General features: G+C 40.1%; 1 protein-coding gene across 1 annotated transcript; it reads right to left on the bottom strand.

Moving 5' to 3' along the window:
• Window positions 1–14,883: 14,883 nt before the first annotated feature.
• LOC138905243 (uncharacterized) lies at window positions 14,884–23,752 on the bottom strand. The gene is made up of 7 exons (XM_070193748.1): window positions 23,644–23,752; window positions 23,324–23,523; window positions 21,905–22,042; window positions 18,713–18,908; window positions 18,000–18,346; window positions 17,586–17,873; window positions 14,884–14,895 (listed from the first exon to the last, which is right to left on the bottom strand). Exons 1-7 carry the CDS (start codon window positions 23,750–23,752, stop codon window positions 14,884–14,886), a joined length of 1,290 nt encoding a protein of 429 aa, XP_070049849.1.
• Window positions 23,753–24,795: the final 1,043 nt, after the last annotated feature.

Raw genomic sequence — 24,795 nt, 5'->3', positions numbered from 1 at the left:
ATTCATTGATCCGTAAGTATAAAATTATGCGAGATGTGTTAAATGGAGACCGAATGACCTAAAATCGCATGAGAGGATGTTATCTTAAAAGACCTACAAATTCTTGAAATCAATAAAGACTAACTAAAGATAGGACACGATGAAAGAAAAATGATATCTACTATTGAGAATAGGTTTAGTATTGTTACTGAACTAAATAGAGAAGTGAGAATTCATATAGTGAGCAACAACTTATTTGGACTGAGATATTTTTATTGTTTTATAGGCTATATATATGTTAGTAGAATTGAAATATTTTTTTTGAACTTGAATTGAAAGATAAAAGTTTTTGAACTTAAATCAAAAGATAAAAAAAAATTAATTTGAATTGATAGATAAAAACTTTTAAAGTAACATGGAACTTAATACATTCTAAAATGGATGGTTTAGTTTTTTTTTTAGAGAGTTTTATGGATTAGACTTTTCTTTATTTATTTGTTGTCACAAAAAAGTTATTAATTCAAAATGATAATTTTGCATTTGATAAAATTGTCATGTTCAGTTGCCTAATATTTTGAAATTTTAATCAGCGCCAAAATAAAAGTCTCGAAGGATTGTCTCTTATGTGTGCTCCGACTCGTAATAGGAGTCTTTTTTGACAATATTATAATTTCTCTTACATAATTTGGCTCATAATTGCTTAATGATAAAGTTATAATTGACCATGAATGACAATATCATAAGACATTTCATTGACTAGAGCAGTCAACAAGGTTGACAATCTCCTCAAACGAGTGGTTGATGATGGTTGATGATGCTTACTGGAAAACCAAGAACATATTGCAAATAATAATTTGTGTTATTGCAAGAAAGTATAATGGGTACAAATATCTTAAGTGTATTCTTGAGACAATAGTTGGCATTGTGACCCAGTGTTGCTTGTCTACTCGCACCATCAAGATAATGAGTACTAATCTATGTTTCAAGATGAATGCGAAGCTCGGAGGTAGCAATTGGGACCTTAACGACTCTCTCATATTGAATGTAATGAGGATGTCATGTTCATTGGAGCTGAATCATCTCCTGAAGGGATGTGATATGTCCATCATTAGCAGTTGTTGTCATTATCAGTTGAATCATGGAAGCATCGATGGAGGTAACCGTAATGGTGACCAAGGTTGTGGCCATTATGAACATAGTCAACGAAGTGAAAGAGGTAGAACTCATATGGAGTTATTCAACATGGTCGACTTAAGGGTAAGACCAATAAAGTTTATGTTTTAGGTCCACCAAGAGTTAAAATCCTCAAAATATTGTTATTACTATATAAAATGGTGCACTATAAGTTAGGCATGTATTCAAAGTTAGTCATTTGTGTCAATAAACTACCTTAGTTTTTTTTGTCAAAAACCTTATTAACATATATGAAAACTTGAGTAACTTAATTCAGAGTGCAAAAATATTAGACAAAGTTGAAAACTTTAAAAATTGAAATAATACTTAAAACCTAGAAAAGGTAATGTTATGACAAGGAAATAATGAATTAAAAAAAAAATATAACTATTGTTATAAATAGAATTATGTTTAAGGTGAATGTCTATATTTTAGAGAGATCTTAGGGTTTGTTACTTGGTGGCTAAGCCACTTTTTTCCTATAAATAGAGTTGCCCTATTCCATTGTAATTCATCCCAAATCAATAAAAATTCTCTCCCTCTCTTTCTTTGCAATATTCTTCTTTGTTGTTTTATTACACGTTATCAGCACGAGACTCTACCATCTCAAGAAACTCTTTGAGAAGATTAAGCAAATATGGATATCTCACAAAGCAAACTTGGATCAAAGTTTAATTGTAAAGATACTTGTTTAATTGATTCATGTACGACACATACAATATTCAAAGAGAAGAAATATTTCTCTCGTTTAAATATGTTTAAGGCAGATGTTACTACAATTTCTGGTAGTAGTAATCTAATTGAAGGCTCTGGAAGAGCTACTATAACTCTGCCTAGGGGAACAATATTTATCATAGATAATGCAATATTCTCCTCCAAGTCCAAGAGGAACTTGTTGAGTTTTAAAGATATCCGCTGAGATAATAGATGAGAATAATCTTGAATATCTCATCGTTGCCAAGAATGTCTCTGGCCAGAAAAGGGTTACTGAGAAGTTCTCATCTTTATCTTGTGGCTTGTATTGGACAAGAATTAGTACAATTGAGGCACATTCTACCGTAAACCAAAAAGTTACTGATTCCAATACTTTTGTACTTTGGCATGATCGATTGAGACATCTTGGATCAATTATGATGAGACGAATCATAGAAAACTCAAATGGGCATCCATTAAATAATTTAAAGATTCTTTTAAATAATGAATTTTCTTGCACTTCTTGTTATCAAGGCAAGTTAATTATTAGACCATCACCAACAAAGGTTAAGATTGAGTTCCCTGTGTTTTTGGAATGTATACAAGGGGATATTTGTCGACCTATTCACCCACCTAGTGGGTCGTTTAGATATTTTATGATCTTAATAGATGCATCTTCTAGATGGTCTCATGTGTGCCTATTGTCATCTCGCAACCTGGCGTTTGCAAAATTAATGGCACAAATAATTCAATTACGGGTACAGTTTCCCGATAATCCAATTAAGTTTATTCGACTTGATAATGCTGGTGAGTTTTCATCCCAAGCATTTAATGAATATTTCTTATCAATTGGGATAAAATTGAAACTTCTTGTAGCTCATGTTCACATTCAAAATGGCATTGCAGAATTTTTGATTAAACGTCTGGAATTGATAGCAAGACCGTTACTCATGAAAACGAGATTACCCACTTCTATTTGGGGTCATGCCATTTTGCATGCAGCAATGCTAGTTCGTCTTAGATCGATAAATTATCATAAATATTCTCCGTTGCAATTAGTTTAGGGTCATGAACCTAATATATCTCATTTAAAAAATTTTGGGTGCGCAGTATATGTGTCTGTAGCATAGCCATATCGTACCAAGATGGGTCCTCAAAGAAGGTTAGGAATATATGTTGGGTTTGAATCGCCCTCCATTATTCACTACCTCGAAATATTAATGAGAGATTTGTTCACTGCTCGATTTGCAGATTATCGATTCGACGAGGTATTTTCCCAAAATTAGGGGGAAAATTGGTGAAATCAAACAGGAAATTTCGTGAAAAAATCCATCATTGTCTCATCTTGATCCACGTGCCTCTATTTGTGAAAAAAGGTGCAAAAGATTGCCCATTTGCAGAAAATAGCAAATTAAATGCCAGATACATTTACAGATCTGAAAAGGATAACAAAATCACATATCCCTGCAGATAATGGTCCAATCTGTATTGATGTCCCTGTTGGATAATCTTCTAGTGTCATAGCTAATGAGTCAAAAGCACGCCTAAAATGTGGCAGACCATTGGGTTCTAAGGATCGAAATCCTAGAAAAAGGAAAACAAATGATCAAGATGACACTACGAAAGATTCTCATGAAGAAATTCACGATTTAACCAATCTTGAGATTCATGAGGAAATCACTAAGCGTGAGACTCAAGAAAATAAGGAACCATCAATAAATCCAATCGATATTGAGACAAATTTGAATCAATTGGATATAGTGGTGGATTATGTCTTTGCATATAATGTTGCATCTAGCATTATGCAAGATAGTGAGGATCTTGAACCTCAATCTGTTGGAGAATGTAGACAAAGACGTGATTGGCCAAAATGGCAAGAAGCAATCCAATCTGAGTTGGATTCACTTGGGAAACGTAAAATTTTTGGGCCTGTAGTCCAAACACCTAATAGTGTTAAGCCTGCTGGCTATAAATGGGTCTTTGTACGTAAGATGAATGAGAAAAATGAGGTACAAAGATATAAGTCACACCTTGTTGCACAAGGATTTTCATAAAGGCCTGGCGTCGATTATGAAGAGACGTATTCTTCGGTTATGAATGCAATAACGTTCCGTTGTCTCATTAGTTTTGTTGGCCATGAAAAGCTTGACATATATTTAATGGGCGTGGTTACAACCTACCTTTATGGCTCACTTGATAATGAGATATATATGAATATTCCTGAGGGATTTAAAATGCCCGACGCACATAATTCAAAGTCCCGGGAAATATTTTCAATCAAATTACAAAGATATTTGTATGGTCTAAAGCAATCAGGACGAATGTGGTATAACCGTCTTAGTGAGTATTTATTAAATAAAGATTATATAAATGATACCATTTGCCCATGTGTTTTTATAAAGAAAACAACATTGAAATTTGTCGTACTTGTCGTATATGTTGATGACATAAATCTTATTGGAACTCCTATAGAACTCCAAAAGGCAATTGATTATTTAAAGAAAGAATTCGAGATGAAAGATCTCGGAAAGACAAAATTATGTCTCGGTTTGCAAATTGAACATTTGACAAACAAGATTTTTGTTCATCAATCTACCTACACAGAAAAGGTATTAAAATGGTTTTACATGAATGAAGCACATACATTAAGTACTCTGATGGTTGTTCGATCACTTGATGTGAATAAGGACTCGTTCCGACCTCAAGAAACGAATGAAGAGCTTCTTGGTCCTGAAGTACCATATCTTAGTGCAATTGGTGCACTAATGCATCTCGCTAATACTACAAGGCCTGATATAATTTTTTCTGTTAATGTCTTAGGAAGGTATAGCTCTGAACAAGGAGACATTGGAATAGAATCAAACACATATTGCGGTATCTAAAAGGGACTACCGATATGGGCTTATTTTATGACAATAATTGTAGTCCCGATATTATTGGTTATGCCGATGCTGGGTATTTATCCGACCCACACAAGGCTCGATCTCAAACAGGTTATGTATTTATATGTAGAGGCACTGCCATATCTTGGCGATCGACTAAGCAATAAATTATGGCTACTTCATCTAATCATGCTTAGATAATTGTTATTCATGAAGCAAGTCAAAAATGTATATGATCGAGGTCTATAATACATCTTATTTGAGACAAATATGATTTAAAGTGTGAAAAACTACATACTGTTTTGTATGAAGACAATGCAACATACATAGCCCAATTGAAGAGAGCTTTCATAAAAGGAGATAGGACAAAGCACATTTCACCAAAATATATTTCACACATGATCTTAAAAAGAATGTGATATCAACGTGCAACAGATTCATTCAAGTGATAATATGACTGATTTGTTCACCAAATTTCTACCGACATCAACCTTCAAGAAACTAGTGTACAAGATTGGGATGCGAAGACTCAAAGATGTGAATTGATGCTCTCATCAGGGGGAGTTAATAAGCGTTGTACTCTTTTTCCCTTATAAGGTTTTATCCCACTGGTTTTTCCTTGTAAGGTTTTTAACGAGGCAACCAAACGGCGTATTTTTAAACATGTGTACTCTTTTTCCTTCTCTAGAATTTTTTTCCCACTAGATTTTATTTCAGTTAAGGTTTTAACGAGGCACATTATATGTTGAATAGACATTCAAGGGGAGTGTTCTAAATAGAATTATATTTAAGGTAAATGTCTATATTTTAGAGAGATCTTAGAGTTTGTTACTTGGTGGCTAAGACACTTTTTCACTATATATAGAGGTGTTCTATTCCATTGTAATTCATCCCAAATCAATAAAAACACACACACTCTCTCTCTTTCTCTCTCTCTCTCTCTCTCTCTCTCTCTCTCTCTCTCTCTCTTTGCAATATTCTTCTTTACTAGTTTTTGGATACTTGCGATGCACGTGTATCCCCTGTCAATCAATACATAGCTTGTTCCTGAAAAATAGTATAGTAACTTATTAACTGCATACAAATTCTAATATATTTTGAGTTTGAAATAGAACTTATGTATAATATACAAAATGCTAATTGTAGCTACATTCTTATAATTATTTTATTATGCACAAAAATATTATTGGTTGTATCTTATTTACTAATTTTATTATAAAGGATGCTCTTCATGAAATTTAAGCCATTTTATTTAACCATCCAACTATGCTAGGAAGATTGTTTATCTTCCCAAATATCTTGTTGGCAGACTACTTCAATAACCGATCCCTATTCTTTTTCGAGAAAGTTGCACAACAGTACAACCTAAGATACTACATTGCACTTACATAGTCATATTTTTAAGTTTACAGCAGCATAACTCATTATTTTTTTTGCAACGGTGTTTATACATCCGGTATACAATATTATATAACATTATACACTTTTATGATGTTGTATAATATTGTATACAAAAACTAAGTTTCGACTCTTACGAATTTCAACTCACAAAAAATATCATCAAATAGCTCAAACCTTCACCAATTAACTTTAATTTTAACCACAACTTTAAAATGGCATCCAAAAAAAATCCTAATTATCAACTTATCAAAATTTTAACAAATCAGAAAAAGCATTTGTAAGTTTTCAAGCTTTTTTTAAAATCTCAACAATGGAATTATGAATTTTTCACTTCAACCATGGTGAAGCCCAAGCAACTGCACGAGGCAGCAGAAGAGCATTGAAATAAGATATTAATCAATCATCTTTCGCTCCTCTTCTTTGAAACCTTTGAGTTATATATTTCATGCAGAGGTCTACAAACAGATGATAACAATATAACACTCTGTAATTTGAATGTGAATTATATTTAATTTAACTGATTCAAAAGAAAAAGAAAAAGAACGTCAGAATTTTCAGCATGAGAAGGTAGAGATAGGACAGACATAACATTAAAATTGAAACACTGCAATATAGTTCAGTATTAAAAAAAATACATGTATCCACATTCAACAACTAAAATTATTAAAGTTTGACAACTTCAGCATGTGAAGGAAACCCGCAATATGATGCAAAGTAAAGAAGCTAATGCCTTTCTTTTCAAATATAATTATGTACACATTAGGCTAAATCGATTTGTAATATGGGCCTATTTTGGTTTTGTGTTTCACCTACATGTATTATAGTGTACTTGTTTCTACTTTTTTCTAATACCTTGTCATGTTTGCAAAAGCAAAAATTATCTTTTTTGTGACAGAAAATACTAATAATTACCAATTTTACAAAATTAGACTTTTAATAAATAAGAAACAATCGATTAAAGTACACTGCAATATTTGAATGATAAAAATAAAAATGATCACATATGATTAGAAGTGATATATAAAGATTATTTGCACTAAAAACTCATGATGTGGTAGACTCAAGTTCTTGCAAGATGAATAAAAAATATGCCATAAATATCTTCTTTTAGAGCCTTGTTTCAATTGCCCTATTTTTGATAGATATTCATCCAATGTTGAGAAATTACTGCTATGAGCTTCGAATTTAAAAGTCACCGAGAATACGTGTTAATCTACAGGAAGTTTTAGAGTTCAAAGTAAGGTAAGATTAACTGTGGATGGTGAAGACGATGAGAAGGGACGACAAGGTAAAGATATTTAAATAAAAATAATTGAAGCGACCAACCTATCATTTGAAAAGCCTACCAAATGCAAAAATAACACCAATGAGAAGGCAAACATGAAAGAAAATATCAATATCTGACCTTAACTCACCTAGGTCAAACTCCCAAATTGCATGAAGAAAACTTGTTACCACCATGAAATTTTCTTCCTATAACCCTTTGGAGAACATCGAACAACAAGTACAAAAAAGATCCAAACCAGTAAAAAGGAGACTGTCAATGTAAAACTAATGGGAATGACTCCCAAGAAAGTAATCTATAAAGCCACAATTTAATCTAAGCAACCTTGTCTTTTCCTCTTCCCTTTTCACCAATGTAACATCTGCCCCTTCATTACCCTTATATTGTCACGACCCGAAATTCTTACCTTCGGGATCGTGATGACGCCTAACATTTTACTTGATAGGCAAGCCAACGTTAGTATAATCTTAACCATTTTAAAATAAATTAAATTAAACGGAAGTATTACTCACATAAAGTGCGGGAGAACATAACTACTGAATCATCAAAATACATCCTCGAATCTGGTGTCACAAGTGCGCGAGCTACTAGAATAATACAAATAAAGGTCTGAATAAAATTCAAGCTGTTTGAAAGATAATACACTACTAAGATAAGATAGAAGGAAACTTCAGAACTGCGGACGTTGTGCAGTTATACCTCAACTCTCCTCTGGGTAGCTGAATCCGAGCAAGTCTATGGTATGCCGCTGGGACCAACTCCAAAATCTGCACAAGAAGTGTAGAGTGTAGTATGAGTACAACCGACCCCATGTACTCCGTAAGTGTCAAGCCTAACCTCGACGAAGTAGTGACGAGGCTATAACAAGACACATATGTAAATAACCTGTACACGTATATACAAATACGAAGCAACAATAATATAATAAATAATAATTTATAAATTTGGGAGGGAACATGTGAAGGAGGATGATATAATAATTTCAACAGGAGAAGTGTCACGTAGCAGCCAGTTAATTCATCAACAATAAAATGAGCAGATGATAATATGAAAATGGCACGGCACCGCCCTTCGTGCTTTTACTCCCATTCTTCCCATAAATTGATAAATAAATAATAATAATTAACACAGCATTATCCTTCGCGCTTTAACTCTCTTCTGGCATGGCATCACCCTTCGTGCATTAACTCTCTTTTGGCATGACATCACCCTTCGTGCTTTAACTCTCTTCTAGCATGGCATCACCCTTCGTGCTTTAACTCTCTTTGAAAATGGCACGGCATCACCCTTCATGCTTTTACACTCTTTCTCACCATAGAAAGGATAATATAAATGGTACGGTATCACCATTCGTTCTTTTACACTCTTCATTACCATGAAAATAATGATATAAATTCGGAAGAGTATTTAAATGCGGGGATATATACTTATCAATCAATTCAATACCAGAATACCTACATCACCTTTCAAAATATTCTACAATAATTAAACTAGCAATAATCTCATAAAAAATGATCAAATAAACAATAATAACTTAAGCAGGAATATTTTAATTAAATAGGCAATTATTCACAATAACCAAATTTCACCCGCATGTTTTGACTCAACTACAATGCATAAGTACTCATCACCTCATATATACATTGTACCCGCACATTAAATTACGTAGCAAATAGACAAATAAGTCCTACTCTCTCAAGTCAAGGTTGACCACGATATTTACCTCGATTTGCAACCAACTCAAGATTCCAATACACCTTTGCCTCGCGAATTAGTGTCTGAAAGTTTTAAATCTAGTCACAAACAATTCAATATACTCAACACGATTCATAGGAATTAATTCCACATGAAATTTCTAATTTTCTGAATTAAATACCGAAATTCATCTCAGAAATTAATAGTGGGACCCACATTTCGAATCTCGAAAAAACTTACGAAATCCGAACACCCGTTCCGAGATGAGTCCAACCATATAAAAATTATCAAATTCCGATGTCAAATGGACCTTCAAATCATAATTTTTCTTTTTTCGAAAGTTTTACAAAAATTCTAATTTCTTCCATCTAAATCCAAAATAAACGATGAATATAAACATGGATTTATGAAATATAATCACTTTCGGGTATAGAACACTTACCCAAGTTGAAGTTGTGAAAACCCCCTTTGGAATCGCCCAAATCCGAGACTCAAAACTCAAAAATGAGTAAAAATGGCTAACTCAAAGATTTTTTAGCATTCTGTCCGGCATTTTCGCATCTGCGGACATATTTTCGCATCTGCGAGCAAAAATATCGCATTTGCGAAGTGAGGCTGCGAGGCAAAATTCCGCATCTGCGGACATCAATGTCGCACCTGTGACGTCGCAGAAGCGACCAAACGATCGCAGAAGCGGTCTCTTCCGCAGAAGCGCTTCAGCCTTCGCAGAAGTGGCTGCGCACTTGCGGTCACCATTTCACAGGTTCGATTACACCAGGTTCTGCCAAGAATCGGCTACTTTCAACATGCTCTAAACGATCCGAATTTTGTTCGAAACTCACCCGAGCCTCTCGGGACATCGTTCAAATATTCCAACAAGTCCCGTAACATAATATGGACTTACTCGGGGTCTCAAATCACGTCAAATAACGTCGAAATTACAAAACTCATGCCAAAACGTACTAAACGAATCCGGGATGACTTCAAATTTGGCGCACAAGTCATAAATGACATAACAAAATTATTTCAACTTTCGGAATCAAAATCCGAGCCCGATATCAATAAAAGTCAATTCGTGGTCAAACTTTGAAAGTCGATATACTTTCAAACTTTCAATTTTCAACAAATGGTGATAACACAAGCTAGGGACCTACAAATTAAATTTCGGGCATATGCGCAAGTCCTAAATTACGATACGGACCTACAGGAACTGTCAAAATATGGATCCGGGTCCGTTTACTCAAAACGTTGACCGAAGTCAACTCAAATGAGTTTTGAAGCACTATTTCACATTTTAATCAATTTTCACATAAAAACTTCCTGAAATATTATACGGACTGCGCAAGTAAGTCGAGGAAAGTTTAATGGTGCTATTTGAGATCTTAGAACACAGAAATGAATATTAAATATAAAGATGATTTTTCGGGTCATCACATTCTCCACCTCTTAAACAAACGTTCGTCCTCGAACGGAATTAGAATAAGTACCTGGGCTAGTGAAAAGGTGTGGATATCTGCCCTGCATGCCCGACTCGGACTCCCATGTAAATGCTTTAACTTGTTGACCTCTCTATTGTACTAGAACTGATGGATCACTCTTAGACCTCAATTGTCGGACCTGCCGAGCTAGAATATCTACCGGCTCCTCCTTATAAGTCAAATCCTTGTCTAATTGGACTGAGCTGAAATCTAACACATGAGACGTATCACCATGATATTTTCGGAGTATAGACATATGGAACACCGGGTGAACTGCTGATAAACTAGGTGGTAGTACAAGTCTATAGGCTACTTCACCCACCCTTTCAAGAATTTCAAAGGGTCCAATATACCTAGGGCTAAACTTGCCCTTCTTTTCGAACCTCATTACACCCTTCATAGGTGAAACCCGGAGCAATACTCTTTCTCCAACCATGAATGCAATATCATGAACTTTACGGTCGGCATAACTCTTTTGCCTAGACTGAGCTGTGCGAAGTCGATCCTGAATAACCTTGACCTTATCCAAGGCATCCTGTACCAAATCCGTAACCAACAACCGAGCATCTCGCGGTTCAAACCATCCAACTGGTAGCTGTTATTATAGGCAAACTCTGCAAGTGGCAAAAACTTATCCCAATAGCCTCCAAAGTCTATAACAAAAGCCATCTGAATAGTGCGCTCTGACTGTCTGGGGATGAAATGATGTACTCAAATCAACCCGCGTACCTAACTCACGTTGTACAACCCTCCAGAAGTGCGAGGTGAACTGCATACCTCGATCAGAAATGATAGATACGGGCACATCGTGAAGGCGGATAATCTTGCGGATGTAAATCTCAGCTAACCGCTCTGAAGAATAGGTAACTGCTACTGGAATGAAATGTGCTGACTTGGTCAACCTGTCCACAATGACCCATACTGCGTCAAACTTTCTCTAAGTCCATAGGAGCCCAACAACAAAATCCATAGTGATACGCTCCCACTTCCACTCAGGAATTTCTAACTTCTGAAGCAAACCACCAAGTCTCTGATGCTCGTACTTGACTTGCTGACAATTTAAACTCTGGGCTACATATGCAACTATATCCTTCTTCATTCTCCTCCACCAATAATGTTGTCGCAAATCTTGATACATTTTGGCGGCACCCGGATGAATAGAATACCGGGAACTATGGGCCTCCTCAAGAATTATCTCACGAAGACTATCCACATTAGGAACACATATACGACCCTACATCCGCATAACTCCATCTTTCCCCAAAGCAATCTGCTTGGAACCACTATGCTGCACTGTGTCCTTAAGGACAGGCAAATGAGGATCATCATAATGTCACTCTCTGATACGTTCATACAAGGAAGACCGAGTGACTGTGCAAGCTAGACTCCGACTGGACTCTGAAACATCTAACCTCATGAACTGATTGGCCAAAGTTTGAACATCTACAGCTAACAGCCTTTCACCAACCGGAATATACGCAAGCCTGTCCATACTCACAGCCTTTCTACTCAAGGCATCGGCCACCACATTGGCCTTTCCAGGGTGATACAAAATGGTGATATCATAGTCTTTTAATAGCTCCAACCATCTTCTCTGTCTCAAATAGAGATCTTTTTGTTTGAATGGATATTGTAGACTACGGTGATCAGTGAATACCTCACACGAGACACCGCAAAGGTAGTGCCTCCAAATCTTCAGCGTATGAACAATGGCTGCCAATTCTAAGTCATGAACAGGGTAATTCTTTTCATGAACCTTCAACTGCCGTGACACACATACAATCACTCTGCCATCTTGTATTAATACTACACCAATCCCAATGCGAGATGCATCACAATACACTGTATAAGATCCTAAACCTGTGGGTAATACCAACACTGACGCCATAGTCAAAGCAGTCTTGAGCTTCTAAAAGCTCAACTCACATTCGTCTGGCCATCTGAATGGGGCACCCTTCTGGGTCAATTTGGTCAATGGAGATGCTATATATGAAAATCCCTCCATAAACCAGCGATAATAACCCGCTAAACCTAGAAAAATCCGGATCTCTGTAGCTGAAGTAGGTCTAGCCCAATTCTGAACAGCCTCAATCTTCTTAGGATCCACTTTTATGCCTTCTGCCGATACAATGTGCCCCAAGAAGGCAACTGAGTCTAACAAAATTCACATTTTGAAAATTTGACATATAACTGATTATTTTTCAAAGTCTGAAGCACACTCCGAAGATGCTGCTCATGCTCCTCTCGACTGCTGGAGTAAATCAAGATATTATCAATGAATACAACCACAAAAGAATCCAAATAGGGCTTGATTACCCGGTTCATGAAATCCATAAATGTTGCTGGGGCCTTTGTCAGCCCAAATGACATCACTAGGAATTCATAATGCCCATACTGAGTCCCAAAAGTTGTCTTAGGGACATCGGATGCCCTATTCTTCAACTGATGGTAACCAAAGCTCAAATCAATCTTTGAAAACACCTTGGCACCCTGAAGCTGATCGAATAAGTCATCAATTCTTGGCAACGAATACTTGTTCTTGATAGTAGCCTTGTTCAACTGCCAATAATCTATACACATCCGCATTGAATCATTTTTATTCTTTACAAATAATACTTGTGCACCCTAGGGCAAGATTCTAGGTCTAATGAATCCATGATCAAGCAAGTCTTGTAACTACTCCTTCAATTCCTTTAGCTCCTGCGGGGCTATACGGTATGGTGGAATAGAAATGGGCTGGGTGCCCGGAGCCAAATCAATACATAAGTCAATATCTCTGTCGGGTGGCATCCTCGGCAAATCTGCAGGAAATACATTTGGAAACTCACGGACAACTAGGACTGAATCCATAGAAGGAACATCCACACTAGAATCGCGAATATCACCAAATAATCTAGACAGCCCTTCTCGACCATACGTCGTGCCTTAACATAAGAGATAACCCTACTAGTAGAATGGCCAGGAATCCCTTTCCACTATAATTGAGGCAACCCCGACATGGCTAAGGTCACTGTTTTGGTGTGACAATCCAATATAGCATGATAAGGTGACATCCAATCCATACCCAAGATGACATCAAAATCTACCATATCAAGAAGTAGAAGATCCACGCTAGTTTCAAGACTCCCAATAGTAACCACACACGAACGATAGACATGATCTACCATAATAGAATCTTCTACCGGCGTGGACACACACATGGAAGCACTCACAGAATCAAGAGGCACAACCGGATATGAAGCAAAATAAGAGGACACATAGGAATAAGTAGATCCTGGATCAAATAGAACTGAACCATCTCTATGGCAAACTGGAACAATACTTGTGATCACGATATCGGACGACTCGACCTCAGGCCTAGTTAGAAAAGCATAAAATTGGGGCTGGGCCCCACCACACTGAACTGCATCCCTAGGACGGCCTCTAACTGGCTGGCGTCAACCTCTAACGACCTGACCTCCACCTCTAGCTGTCTGACCCCTGCCCCTAGCTGGTTGGGTGGGTGGCGGAACAGTTGGTGCTGGAGTCATAGAACGAGAACCCTGCTGGTGCATGCTGCCCTAAGACCTGGGGAAAAATCTAGCAATGTTCCTCGGATCACCACAAGTATAACAGGATCCCGACTGTTGTGACTGCTAACCCTGGAACTGGCCATGTCGACCTGGATAACCACTCTGATGACTCCGGATTGGAGGTGCACTAATAGGAGCTGGTGGTGCACTATAAGCTAGCTAGTTGGAATGAGACACATGAGGGCCATGACCACCTAAAGCACTGTGAGATGCTTGGAGAGCTGAATGAAATGGCCTGGGAGGATGGCCTCTACCAAAATTACCCTGCCTCCAGACGAGGCACCACTGAACCCACCGAACTGACGAGGCCTCTTATCAGACCCATGACCTCTCTCCTGTGCAAGAACCATCTCGATTCTCCTAGCAACATTAGCAGCCTTCTGAAAGGGAATCTCACTTCCGGTCTCCTTGGCCATCTGAAGCCTAATAGGGTGAGTGAGTCCATCCTCCTCACTCTCTCTGTCACTACCCAACTCCATGTCAGGCCGTGATGGCATCCAGCACCGTTGCTGGACAAGCCAACAGTGAACAACTTAGTGATTTCCTATTTAGCTTTACTTATTTAAAAACATTTGGTAAATAAAGGACTTTTAAGGCAAACAAATGGAAACATCTAAAAGCAGTTATAACTATTGAATTACAACTCAAAAGTCAAAGTCTACTAATACATGCCAAGATCTGGTGTCACAAGTGTGTGGGCAACTAGTAGAGTATACAAAAGATGACTATCCTACTGTCTGAAACAGAATAGACAGATAAAAACAAAAGAGAAACTCCGACATGCTGCTGAACAGCTCGGAAGGGGCAACTCACCTTGAAGTCTCGATCCAAGATCAAGTATGCTTGCCGGGCGGGTAACTAGATGCACTAGCCTAAGATCCCGTACAATTAAGTACAGAAGCGTAGTATGAGTACATGAACAATATGTACCCAGTAAGTATCACGCCTAAACTCAAAGAAATAGTGACGAGGGGTCGACTTGACGCTTACTAGGCCAATGATAATGTAATAAAAGTATTATGCTAAGCATGGATATCATGAATGGCACTGTCAGTTCAACAACAGGAAGAGATAAGTCCTTCTTTCATAATTATAACTTAAATTTCCCTAACACCATTTAGCGACTTACATTTCAAGTCATTTAAGCAGAATAAATCATGGAGAATTTCCAAAAATTTAGCATGCGCAATTATGCCAAGGTCGTACAGCCCGATCCAACAAAATATTTAAACTGTGTACTGCCGAGGGTCGAACGGCGCGAACCATAGATGCATCTATTTTTCCCGCTCGCGAATCATACATGTGACGCCGTCAAACATAAATTTAAGGAATTTTCCCGCTCGCGAATCATACGTGCGACGCGGTTACACAAAAATCTCATAAATTTTTATAGTACTCTCCCATTCTTTTCAAAATACGAAATTCAAATGAAAACTTTTAAAATCTCATTATTTTTCCTCAATTCCAATTCCTTTTTGAAACATTTAATAAGCACACTCCATTCCGTCCTTCTCAAGGCAAACAATATACATAAAGCAATAACAATATCAACAAGGCATGGTGTAAGCCTAAGACTACCCGGCCATAATAGGAATAGTAGCTACGTACGGACTCTCATCACTTCGTGCGTACGTGGCCCTCCCTCAAACAACAACACATATTAATTTAGTTCACCTATGGGGTAATTTCCCTCTTACAAGGTTAGAAAGGAGACTTACCTCGTCTCAAAGCCTACTTCCCAATTCAAGAACGCGCTTAAACCTCCAAATTTGACGCCAAACGACTCGAAGCTAGTCAAACATTACATAAAATAAATCAATCTATGCTCAAAAGTTCATAATTCCACCATTTAAGTGATTTACCCAACCTAAATTGCAAGATTCTTAAAATTCACCCCCGGGCCCGCGTGCCTGAATTCCGAAAATGTTTAAAAAAAGTTGTTACCCATAACCTTAGGAACATAAATATATGATTTTTACTAAATTTCATAACAAATTTCGTGGTTAAATCTCGTTTTTATCAAAAACCTAGGTTTTTACCTAAACCCATGATTTTCACCAATTTACATATTATAACCTACCCATAAACCATGTATTTAACTTACATTTGATAGGAATTACTTACCTCAACTAGTTGATGGAAATCCCCTCTCTAACCAGCTCTCAAATCGCCCCCAAGAAGAGTAAGAAGTGAGCAAAAGTGCTCAAACCCCGATTTAAAACATCACTACCCTTCGGCGACTTCTGCACCTGCGGTTAAATTGGCGCACCTGCGATTCCGCTTCTGCGGACAACTCACGCAGGTGCGGACCAAAGTCAGACTGCCTCATCTCGCTTTTGCACCCAGGTGATCGCACCTGCGGCCATGCATCAGCAACAAATGACGCGCATCTGCGACGCTTCCCGCTCTTGCGATGCCTGCCTTCGCACCTGTGCTTTCGCAGGTGCGGTTCTTTTTCCGCTTCTCCGATAGCTGGGCAGTCTATGTTGGGATGTATCTGCGATCATAGGGATCACATCTGTGAGCTCACACTTGCGGCTGACTAAGCGCAGGTGCGATTATGACAGCAGCTGGAGCTTCAGCTTTGGCTTCCAAATTCCAACTTGGTCCAAGCCTCGTCCGACTGACACTCGGGACCCCTGGGGCCCCGTCCGAACGTACCAACAAGATTGAAATCAGAAAATGGAATCGCTCGAACTCTCGGAACGCCCGAAACAACATTAAAACTAAGAATCACATCCTAAAACCAATTGAATCGAACTTAAGAACTTCAAGTTCTTCAATTTACTTCCAATGCGCCGAAACGTACTTGTACTACTCAGAATGATACCAAATTTTGCGTGCAAGTCTTAAATGACAGTACGAAACTATTTTCGGTCTCAGAATTCCGTTTGGACCTCGATATTACCAAAACCCGCTCCAAACCAAAATTTAAAGAACTTCTAAAACCTTCAAGAACCAACTTTCACTATTGGGCGCCAAAACGCTCCCGGGTTATCCAAAACCGATACGAACATAGCCCAAGTCCGAAATCATCATACGAACCTATTGGAACCGTCAAATGTTGATTCCGAGGTCGTTTACTCAAAATGTTGACCGAAGTAAAACTTGACCTTTCAAGTCAACCTTAAGGAACCAAGTGTTCCGATTCCACCCCAAACTCTTCCAAATCCCGAATCAACCATCCCCGCAAGTTATAAATCATTAAAAACATGTATGGGAAGTCTTATTTAGGGGAACGAGGTTCTAGAAAGAAAAATGACCGGTCGGGTTGTTACATTCTCCACCTCTTAAATAAACGTTCGTCCTCGAACGGGTTTAGATTCATACCTGAAGTGCTGAATAAGTGTGGATATCTGCTCTGCATGTCTACCTCGGACTCCCAGGTTGCCTCCTCGACTGGTTGGCCCCTCCACTGAACCTTTACCGCGAAAATCCTCTTGGACCTTAACTGGCAATCCTGCCTAGCAACAATAGCAACTGGCTCCTCCTCATAGCCCAAGCTCTCATCTAGCTGAATAGTGCTGAAGTCTAACACATGAGACATGTCGGCATGGTACCTCCGGAGCATAGACACGTGAAAAACTAGATGAACCCCAGATAGGCTGGGAGGTAAAGCAATCTCATAAGCAACCTCCCCAACTCGCCTCAACACCTCAAATGGGCCTATAAACCTTGGGCTTAACTTGCCCTTCTTCCCGAATCTCGTAATACCCTTCATTGGCGAAACTTTCAAGAGAACCTTCTCGCCTACCACAAATGATACATTACGTACCTTTTGATCCGCGTAACTCTTCTGTCTGGACTGTGCTGTGTGAAGTCGCTCCTAAATCAAATTTACCTTTTCCAAGACATCCTTCACCAGATCAGTACCATATAACCTAGCCTCGCCGGGCTTAAACCACCCGATGGGAGAACGACGTCGCCGACCATTTAAAGCCTCAAATGGGGTCATCTCGATGCTGGACTGATAACTGTTATTATAAACAAACTCGGCCAATGGCAAGAACTGATCCCACTGTCCCCCAAAGTCAATCACACATGCTCTCAGCATGTCCTCCAATATCTGAACTGTTCGCTCTGACTGTCCGTCGGTCTGTAGATAAAACACTGTGCTGAGCTCTACACGGGTCCCCAACTCACTCTGTACGGCTCTCCAGAAATGTGAAGTGAACTGGGGGCCTCTATCTAATATGATGGAAATAGGTACACCGTGCAACTAGACTATCTCCCTAATATAAATCTGGGCCAATTTCTCTGAAGTATAGGTAGTCACAACCGGAATGAAGTGTGCCGACTTGGTCAATCTGTCGATAATCACCCAAACTGCATCAAACTTCTACAAGATCGGCGGCAAACCAACTACGAAGTCCATAGTGATGCGCTCCCATTTCCACTCAGGTATAGTCATCTGCTGAAGTAGGCCACCTGGCCTTAGGTGCTCATACTTGACCTGCTGGCAATTTAGACACCCAGCTACATACTCTACTATGTCTTTCTTCATCTGCCGTCACCAATAATGCTGTTTTAGGTCACGATACATCTTCGTAGTACCTGGATGAATAGAATACCGAGAACTGTGTACCTCCTCTAGAGTTCTCTCCCTCAAGCCATCGACATTAGGAACACATAGATGACCCTGGAGTCGCAGAACACCATCCTCGCCAATAGAAACTTCTTTAGCACCACCCTGAAGTACCGTCTCTCTAAGAACTGCCAAGTGCGGATCATCAAACTGTTGGGCCTTGATCTGCCCTTATGAAGACTGAGCAACAATACATGCAAGAACTCGGTTGGGCTCTGAAATATCCAACCTCATGTAACGACCCGGCCGATTATTTTGAGAGTTTGAGCCCCAAACCCCTATTAACGGCTTTCCCCAATATCTATTTCTACTCTTGTGACTTTCCGGGATGATTAGTTTTGAGTTTCGGAGTGTTTTGGGACACTTAGTCCCTAAATGAGAGCTTAAGTCTTAGAATTTGGATCGTAGTCGGAACTGTGTGAAGACGGATCCGGAATGGAATTCCGTTGACTCCGTTAACTCAGTTGAGTGATTTTTGAGCTTAGGAACACGTCCAGAATGTGTTTTGGAGGTCTGTAGTAGATTTAGGCTTGAATTGGCGAAAGTTAGATTTTCGGCGATTTCGGCCAATAGTGGAAATTTTGATATCGAGCTCGGAATGGATTTCCGAAAGTGGTTGTAGGTTCGTAGTGTCATTTGTGACCTGTGTGTAAAATTTGAGGTAATTCGGACTAGATTTGACATGGTTCGGCATCATTTGTAGAATTTGGAAAATTCTAAGTTCTTCGGCTTGAATCCGTGCTTAATTCATGATTTTTGGTGTTGTTCGATGTGGTTTGAAGGCTCGACTAAGTTCGTATGGTGTTATAGCATTGGTTGGTAGGTTTGGTTGAGGTCCCGGGGGCCTCGGGTGTGTTTCGGATGCTTAACAGAATGAAATTGGACTTAGGAAAATCTAGTGCTTTTGCTGGTTCTGCTGTAATCGCACCTGCGCAAGGCTGCCCGCAGGTGCGAGAAGATTTCCACATCTGCGGGATCTTCGCAGGTGCGCGAGGTCCGCAGAAGCGGAAGGGAATTCCGCAGGTGCGCACACGCAGATGCGGCCCTTTCATCGCAGGTGCGAAGGCAGAGGGGGCAAGTGAATTGCGCAGATGCGCACAATTTCCGCACAAGCGCACCCACAAGTGCGAGCCCAGGTTTCGCAGGTGCAGAAATACCTGGGCAGTGGTTAAATCCGAAGGGCTTCGTGATTTTTGTCATTTTTGACTTTGCAAACTCGGTTTAGGGCGATTGTTTAGAGCATTTTCGATGCATTTCTTAAGGTAAGTCCCTTGTGCTTATTTTTGATCAATAATCTTGCTTCCCCATGTATTTTCCCACTTAGTTAGTGTGTATTTAAGGTGGAAATTGGGAATTGGAGGCTAGGGATTTGGAAGTTTGGTTTGTGGATTTGGAGGACCATTTGGTATCGGATTTTAGTAAATTTGATATGGTTAGACTCGTGAGTGAATGAGCTTTCGTATTTTATGACTTTTACCCGATTCCGAGATGTGGGCCCTTGCCATTTTTGAGTTAATTTTGGAATTTTTGTTAAAATATTGATTTTGTTAATTAGATAAGTCTATTATTGTTGTATTTATGATATGTACTTGCTTTTGGCTAGATTTGGGCCATTCGGAGCCAGATATTCGTTGAAAAGGCATTGTGACCGATTGATTGAGCTTGGTTCGAGGTAAGTGGCTTGCCTAACATTGTGTGGGGGAAAATATCCTTAAGATTTAGAACTATTGTGATATGTGAGCGCCGTGTACGTGAGGTGACGAGTACGTACACGGGCTAGTTGTGGAAAACCCGATTTTCTTACTGAGCAGCAACATGTTTTTCCTGTTATTTTGAGTTATACCATTTTAATGAGTACTAATCTATTTTCATTCTTAATTGAGTTATTCCAATATGTGTAGCTATCATGTTTAGTCTAATACAACATGTCTACGTGTCTTAATTGTTTATGTGAATTATGTGCAACATGCTTAATGAATTTTCTGCTTCTTCCCTGACTGGTACTTAGTCTAAATTGTAAGAATTTTGTGATGTAGTTGTATTTCTATTATTCGCGCTGCATATTTACTTTGGGACTACGGAACAGTATTCCGAGAGATCCCCGATGTCTTGCATATTTACTTTGGGACTACGGAATGGTATTCCGTGAGATCCCCCTGCACATTTATTTTGGGACTACGGAACAGTATTCCTAGAGATTTCCCTGCACATTTATTTTGGGACTACGGAACGGTATTCCGGGAGATCCCCCTGCATATTTACTTTGGGACTACGGAACGGTATTCCGGGAGATCCCCCTGCACATTTACGTTTGGGACTACGAGACAGTATCTCGGGAGATCCCCTGTTGTGTTTCTGTGTACTAAGCTGTTACCTTCTATGATTTCATTGTTGTTAAATTTCAGCCTTTATTTTATTGCGGTATTACACTCTATATTATTTTATTACATACTTACCAGTAGGGCCTTGACCTGACCTCGTCACTACTCGACCGAGGTTAGGCTTGGCACTTACTGGGTACCGATTGTGGTGTACTGAGGCTACTCTCTGCACATATTTTTCGTGTGCAGATCCAGGTGTACCTTATCAGCCGCACTGTCAGTGAGCCGGGACAGCTTTGGGGACTTCAAGGTATATCTGTTGCGTCCGCATACTTCGGAGTCCCCTTCTACTCTTTCTCATGCCCATTATCTTCTGTATTTTTCCTTGTTAGACTCTGATGTATAGAGACACTAGATTTTCCTTTTGTAGTTTGCGATTCACGATGTTTCGGGTTTTGGGATTTGTTGTGTATTTTTGAATAATTGGTTAAATTTATATTTTTATTTCATTGTTCCGCAAAGTGTTAGGCTTACCTAGTTGTAGAGACTAGGTGTCGTCACGACGTCACATGGAGGGGAAATTGGGTCGTGACACCTCACAAGTCTGTTAGCCAAGGACTGAATGTTCAGAGCTAGTGGCCTCTCCTCCGCTGAAATAAATGCCAAGCTACCCATACTATATGCCTTCCTGCTTAAGGCATCTGCGACCACATTTGCCTTGCCCGGATGATAAAGAATGGTGATGTCATAATCCTTCAGTAACTCGAGCCATCTACGCTGCCTCAAATTGAGATCCCTTTGCTTGAACAAATGCTGTAAGCTGTGATGATGAGTATAAACCTCACATGATACTCCATTCAGATAATGCCTCCATATCTTAAGAGCATGAACAATCGCGGCTAACTCTAGATCGTACACAAGGTAGTTTTTCTCAGGAATCTTCAGCTGACGCGAAGCATATGCAATAACTCGCCCCTCCTGCATCAATACACAACCCAAGCCAATGCGTGAAGTGTCGCAATATACCGTATACATCCCCGAGCTGGAAGGCAACACTAAAACCGGTGCTGTAGTCAAAGCTGTCTTGAGCTTCTGGAAGCTCGCCTCACAATCATCGGACCAACGGAACGGAGCACCCTTCTGGGTCAATCTAGTCAAAGGTGCTGCAATGGATGAAAATCCCTCCACAAACCGTCGATAATAGCCTGCTAACCCCAAGAAACTCCTGATCTCAGTCACCGAAGTGGGATGAGGCCAACTCTGAACTGCCTCAATCTTCTTGGGATCCACTTTAAAACCCTCTCCTGACACAAAATACCCCAAGAATGCCACAGACTCTAGCCAAAACTCACATTTGGAGAACTTAGCATATAGCTCCTGCTCTCGCAATGTCTGAAGTATTACTCTCAAATGTTGCTCGTGGTCCCCCAGGCTACGTGAGTAAATCAAGATATCATCAATGAAGACAATAACAAAGGAATCAATATAAGGCCTAAACACTCTGTTTATCAAATCCATAAATGCCGCTTGGGCATTAGTCAAGCTGATGGACATCACTAGAAACTCATAATGACCATATCTGGTATGGAAGGTAGTCTTCGGAACATCTGAGTCCCGAATCTTCAACTGATGGTACCCCGATCTCAAGTCGATCTTAGAAAACACCCTAACACCTTACAACTGATCAAACAAATTATCGATACGTGACAGCGGGTACTTGTTCTTGATGGTAACCTTATTCAACTGGCGGTAATTAATGCACATCCGCATAATCCCATCTTTCTTCTTCACAAATAATACCGGTACACCCCAAGGTGATACACTTGGTATCACAAACCCCTTTGCTAACAACTCCTCAAGCTGTTCCTTCAACTCCTTCAATTCTTTCAGAGCCATATGGTACGGTGGGATAGATACAGGCTGGGTGCCTGGAGCCAAATCAATACGGAAATCAATATCACGATCTAGCGGCATGCTTGGAAGGTCAGAAGGAAACACATCGGCGAACTCTCGAACTACTGGCACTGAATCAATCGTCGGAGACTCTGCGGTGGTGTCCCGAACATAATCTAGATAAGCCAAACAACCCTTCTCGACCATATGTCGAGCCTTCAGAAAAGAGATGACCCGACTAGCTGTACTAACCGAGGAACCCTTCCACTCCAATTTCAGTAATTCTGGCATCGCTAAGGTAACAGTATTGGCATGACAATCAAGGAAGGCGTGGTATGGGGATAACTAGTCCATGCCCAGGATGACCTTAGAGTCGGTCATATCAAGTAACAAAAGGCCTGCCCTAGTCTTGTAACTATAGAATATGACCACACAGGATCGATAGATCTGATCCACAACCACAGAATCACCCACAGGAGTGGACACATAAACAGGAGTACCCAAGAACTCATGAGGAACATCCAGAAAATGAGCAAACAGAGATGATACATATGAATAGGTAGATCCTGGATCAAATAACACCGAAGCATCCCTATCGCAGACAGAAATAATACCTGTGATCACGGCATCTGAGGCCACTGCATCTGGTCTGGCCGAAAACGCATAGAATCTAGCTAGGGCGCCACCTGACTGGCCCCCGCCTGCCTGACCTCCACCTCTAGGACGACCTCTACCCACCTGCCCTCCGTCTCTAGGCGGCCGGACGGCTGGTGCAGCTGCTGGAGCTAAATTCATGGGCTTCTAACCGTCTTGTACTGCCTTGCCCCGAAGCCTGGGGTAGGATCTCTTCATGTGACCCAGATCTTCACACTCGTAACAACCTCACAGTACCATAGACTGCTGCCCCGAAGTCTGACCCTGATAACTTAAATACCTACTAGAAGATTCCTGAATGGCTGGTGGGCGGTATGAACTCTCTCGCATGGCGTTGAAATAAACACTGGAAGAACCCTGATGAACTGGTGGGCGATAAGAACTCTCTGGCATAGCACTAAAATATGGTCACGCCGGAGCACCCCGAGGAGGTGGTGGTGCTGAATATGTGGGCCTACTAGGCTGACCCCTCCCGATCTGACCTCTGCCCCTAGCCGGGGCACCTCTAAACTCTCTAGAGAAACAGGCTCTCTTGTATACATCTGCTCTCTACCTCTCTGGCGGTAGCCTTAATCCTCCGAACAATCTTTACTACTAGCTAATAACCGGTACCCATCTCAACCTCGCGGGCCATACTATCCCGAATATTGGGGTGCAACCCCGTAACAAATCTCTGCACTCTCTCTGTGTCCGTAGGAAGTATCATAAGTGCATGGCGAGACAACTCAGAAAACCTCGCCTCATAGTCGGTCACTGATATCTGCCCCTGCTTAAGCTGCTCAAACTGATACCGCAACTCTTCCCTCTCGGAGGGTGGAATATACCTATCCAGGAAAAGCTGTGTGAACTGGCTCTAAGTCATGGGAGGAGAACCTGCTAGTCTGCCAAGAAGATAAGACTGCCACCATATACGGGCCCTGCCCTCTAGCTGGAAAGTGGTGAAGTCAACCCCATGAGACTCTAGTATCCTCATGTTGTGCAGTCTGTCCCTGCACCTATCAATGAAATCTTGGGCATCCTCATGACGCTCGCCCCCCGAAGACAGGAGGGTGTAACCTAGTCCACCTGTCCAATAACTTCTGCGGATCGCCGTCCGCAGTCAGTCTAGGCTCAGGTGCAGCTGCCGCAACTTGCTGGGCTCTACCCACGGGTAGTGCACCCGGAGTCTGATATACTGCAACTAC

The sequence above is a fragment of the Nicotiana tomentosiformis genome, chromosome 2 (genome assembly GCF_000390325.3).
Source record: "Nicotiana tomentosiformis chromosome 2, ASM39032v3, whole genome shotgun sequence".
NCBI classification, from domain to species: Eukaryota; Viridiplantae; Streptophyta; class Magnoliopsida; order Solanales; family Solanaceae; genus Nicotiana; species Nicotiana tomentosiformis.
This window is presented reverse-complemented; position numbering and strand designations above follow the sequence as displayed.

Coding starts and splice junctions, on each gene's coding strand:
- LOC138905243 (XM_070193748.1), bottom strand. CDS start 23,752: ATGAATTTAGCTCCAGCAGCTGCACCAGCCGTCCGGCCGCCTAGAGAC. Junction 22,043..23,323: donor TTGATATGACCGACTCTAAG/GTCATCCTGGGC, acceptor GTATTGATGCAG/GAGGGGCGAGTTATTGCATA. Junction 18,909..21,904: donor TGAATGGAGTATCATGTGAG/GTTTATACTCAT, acceptor TCATAAGGGCAG/ATCAAGGCCCAACAGTTTGA.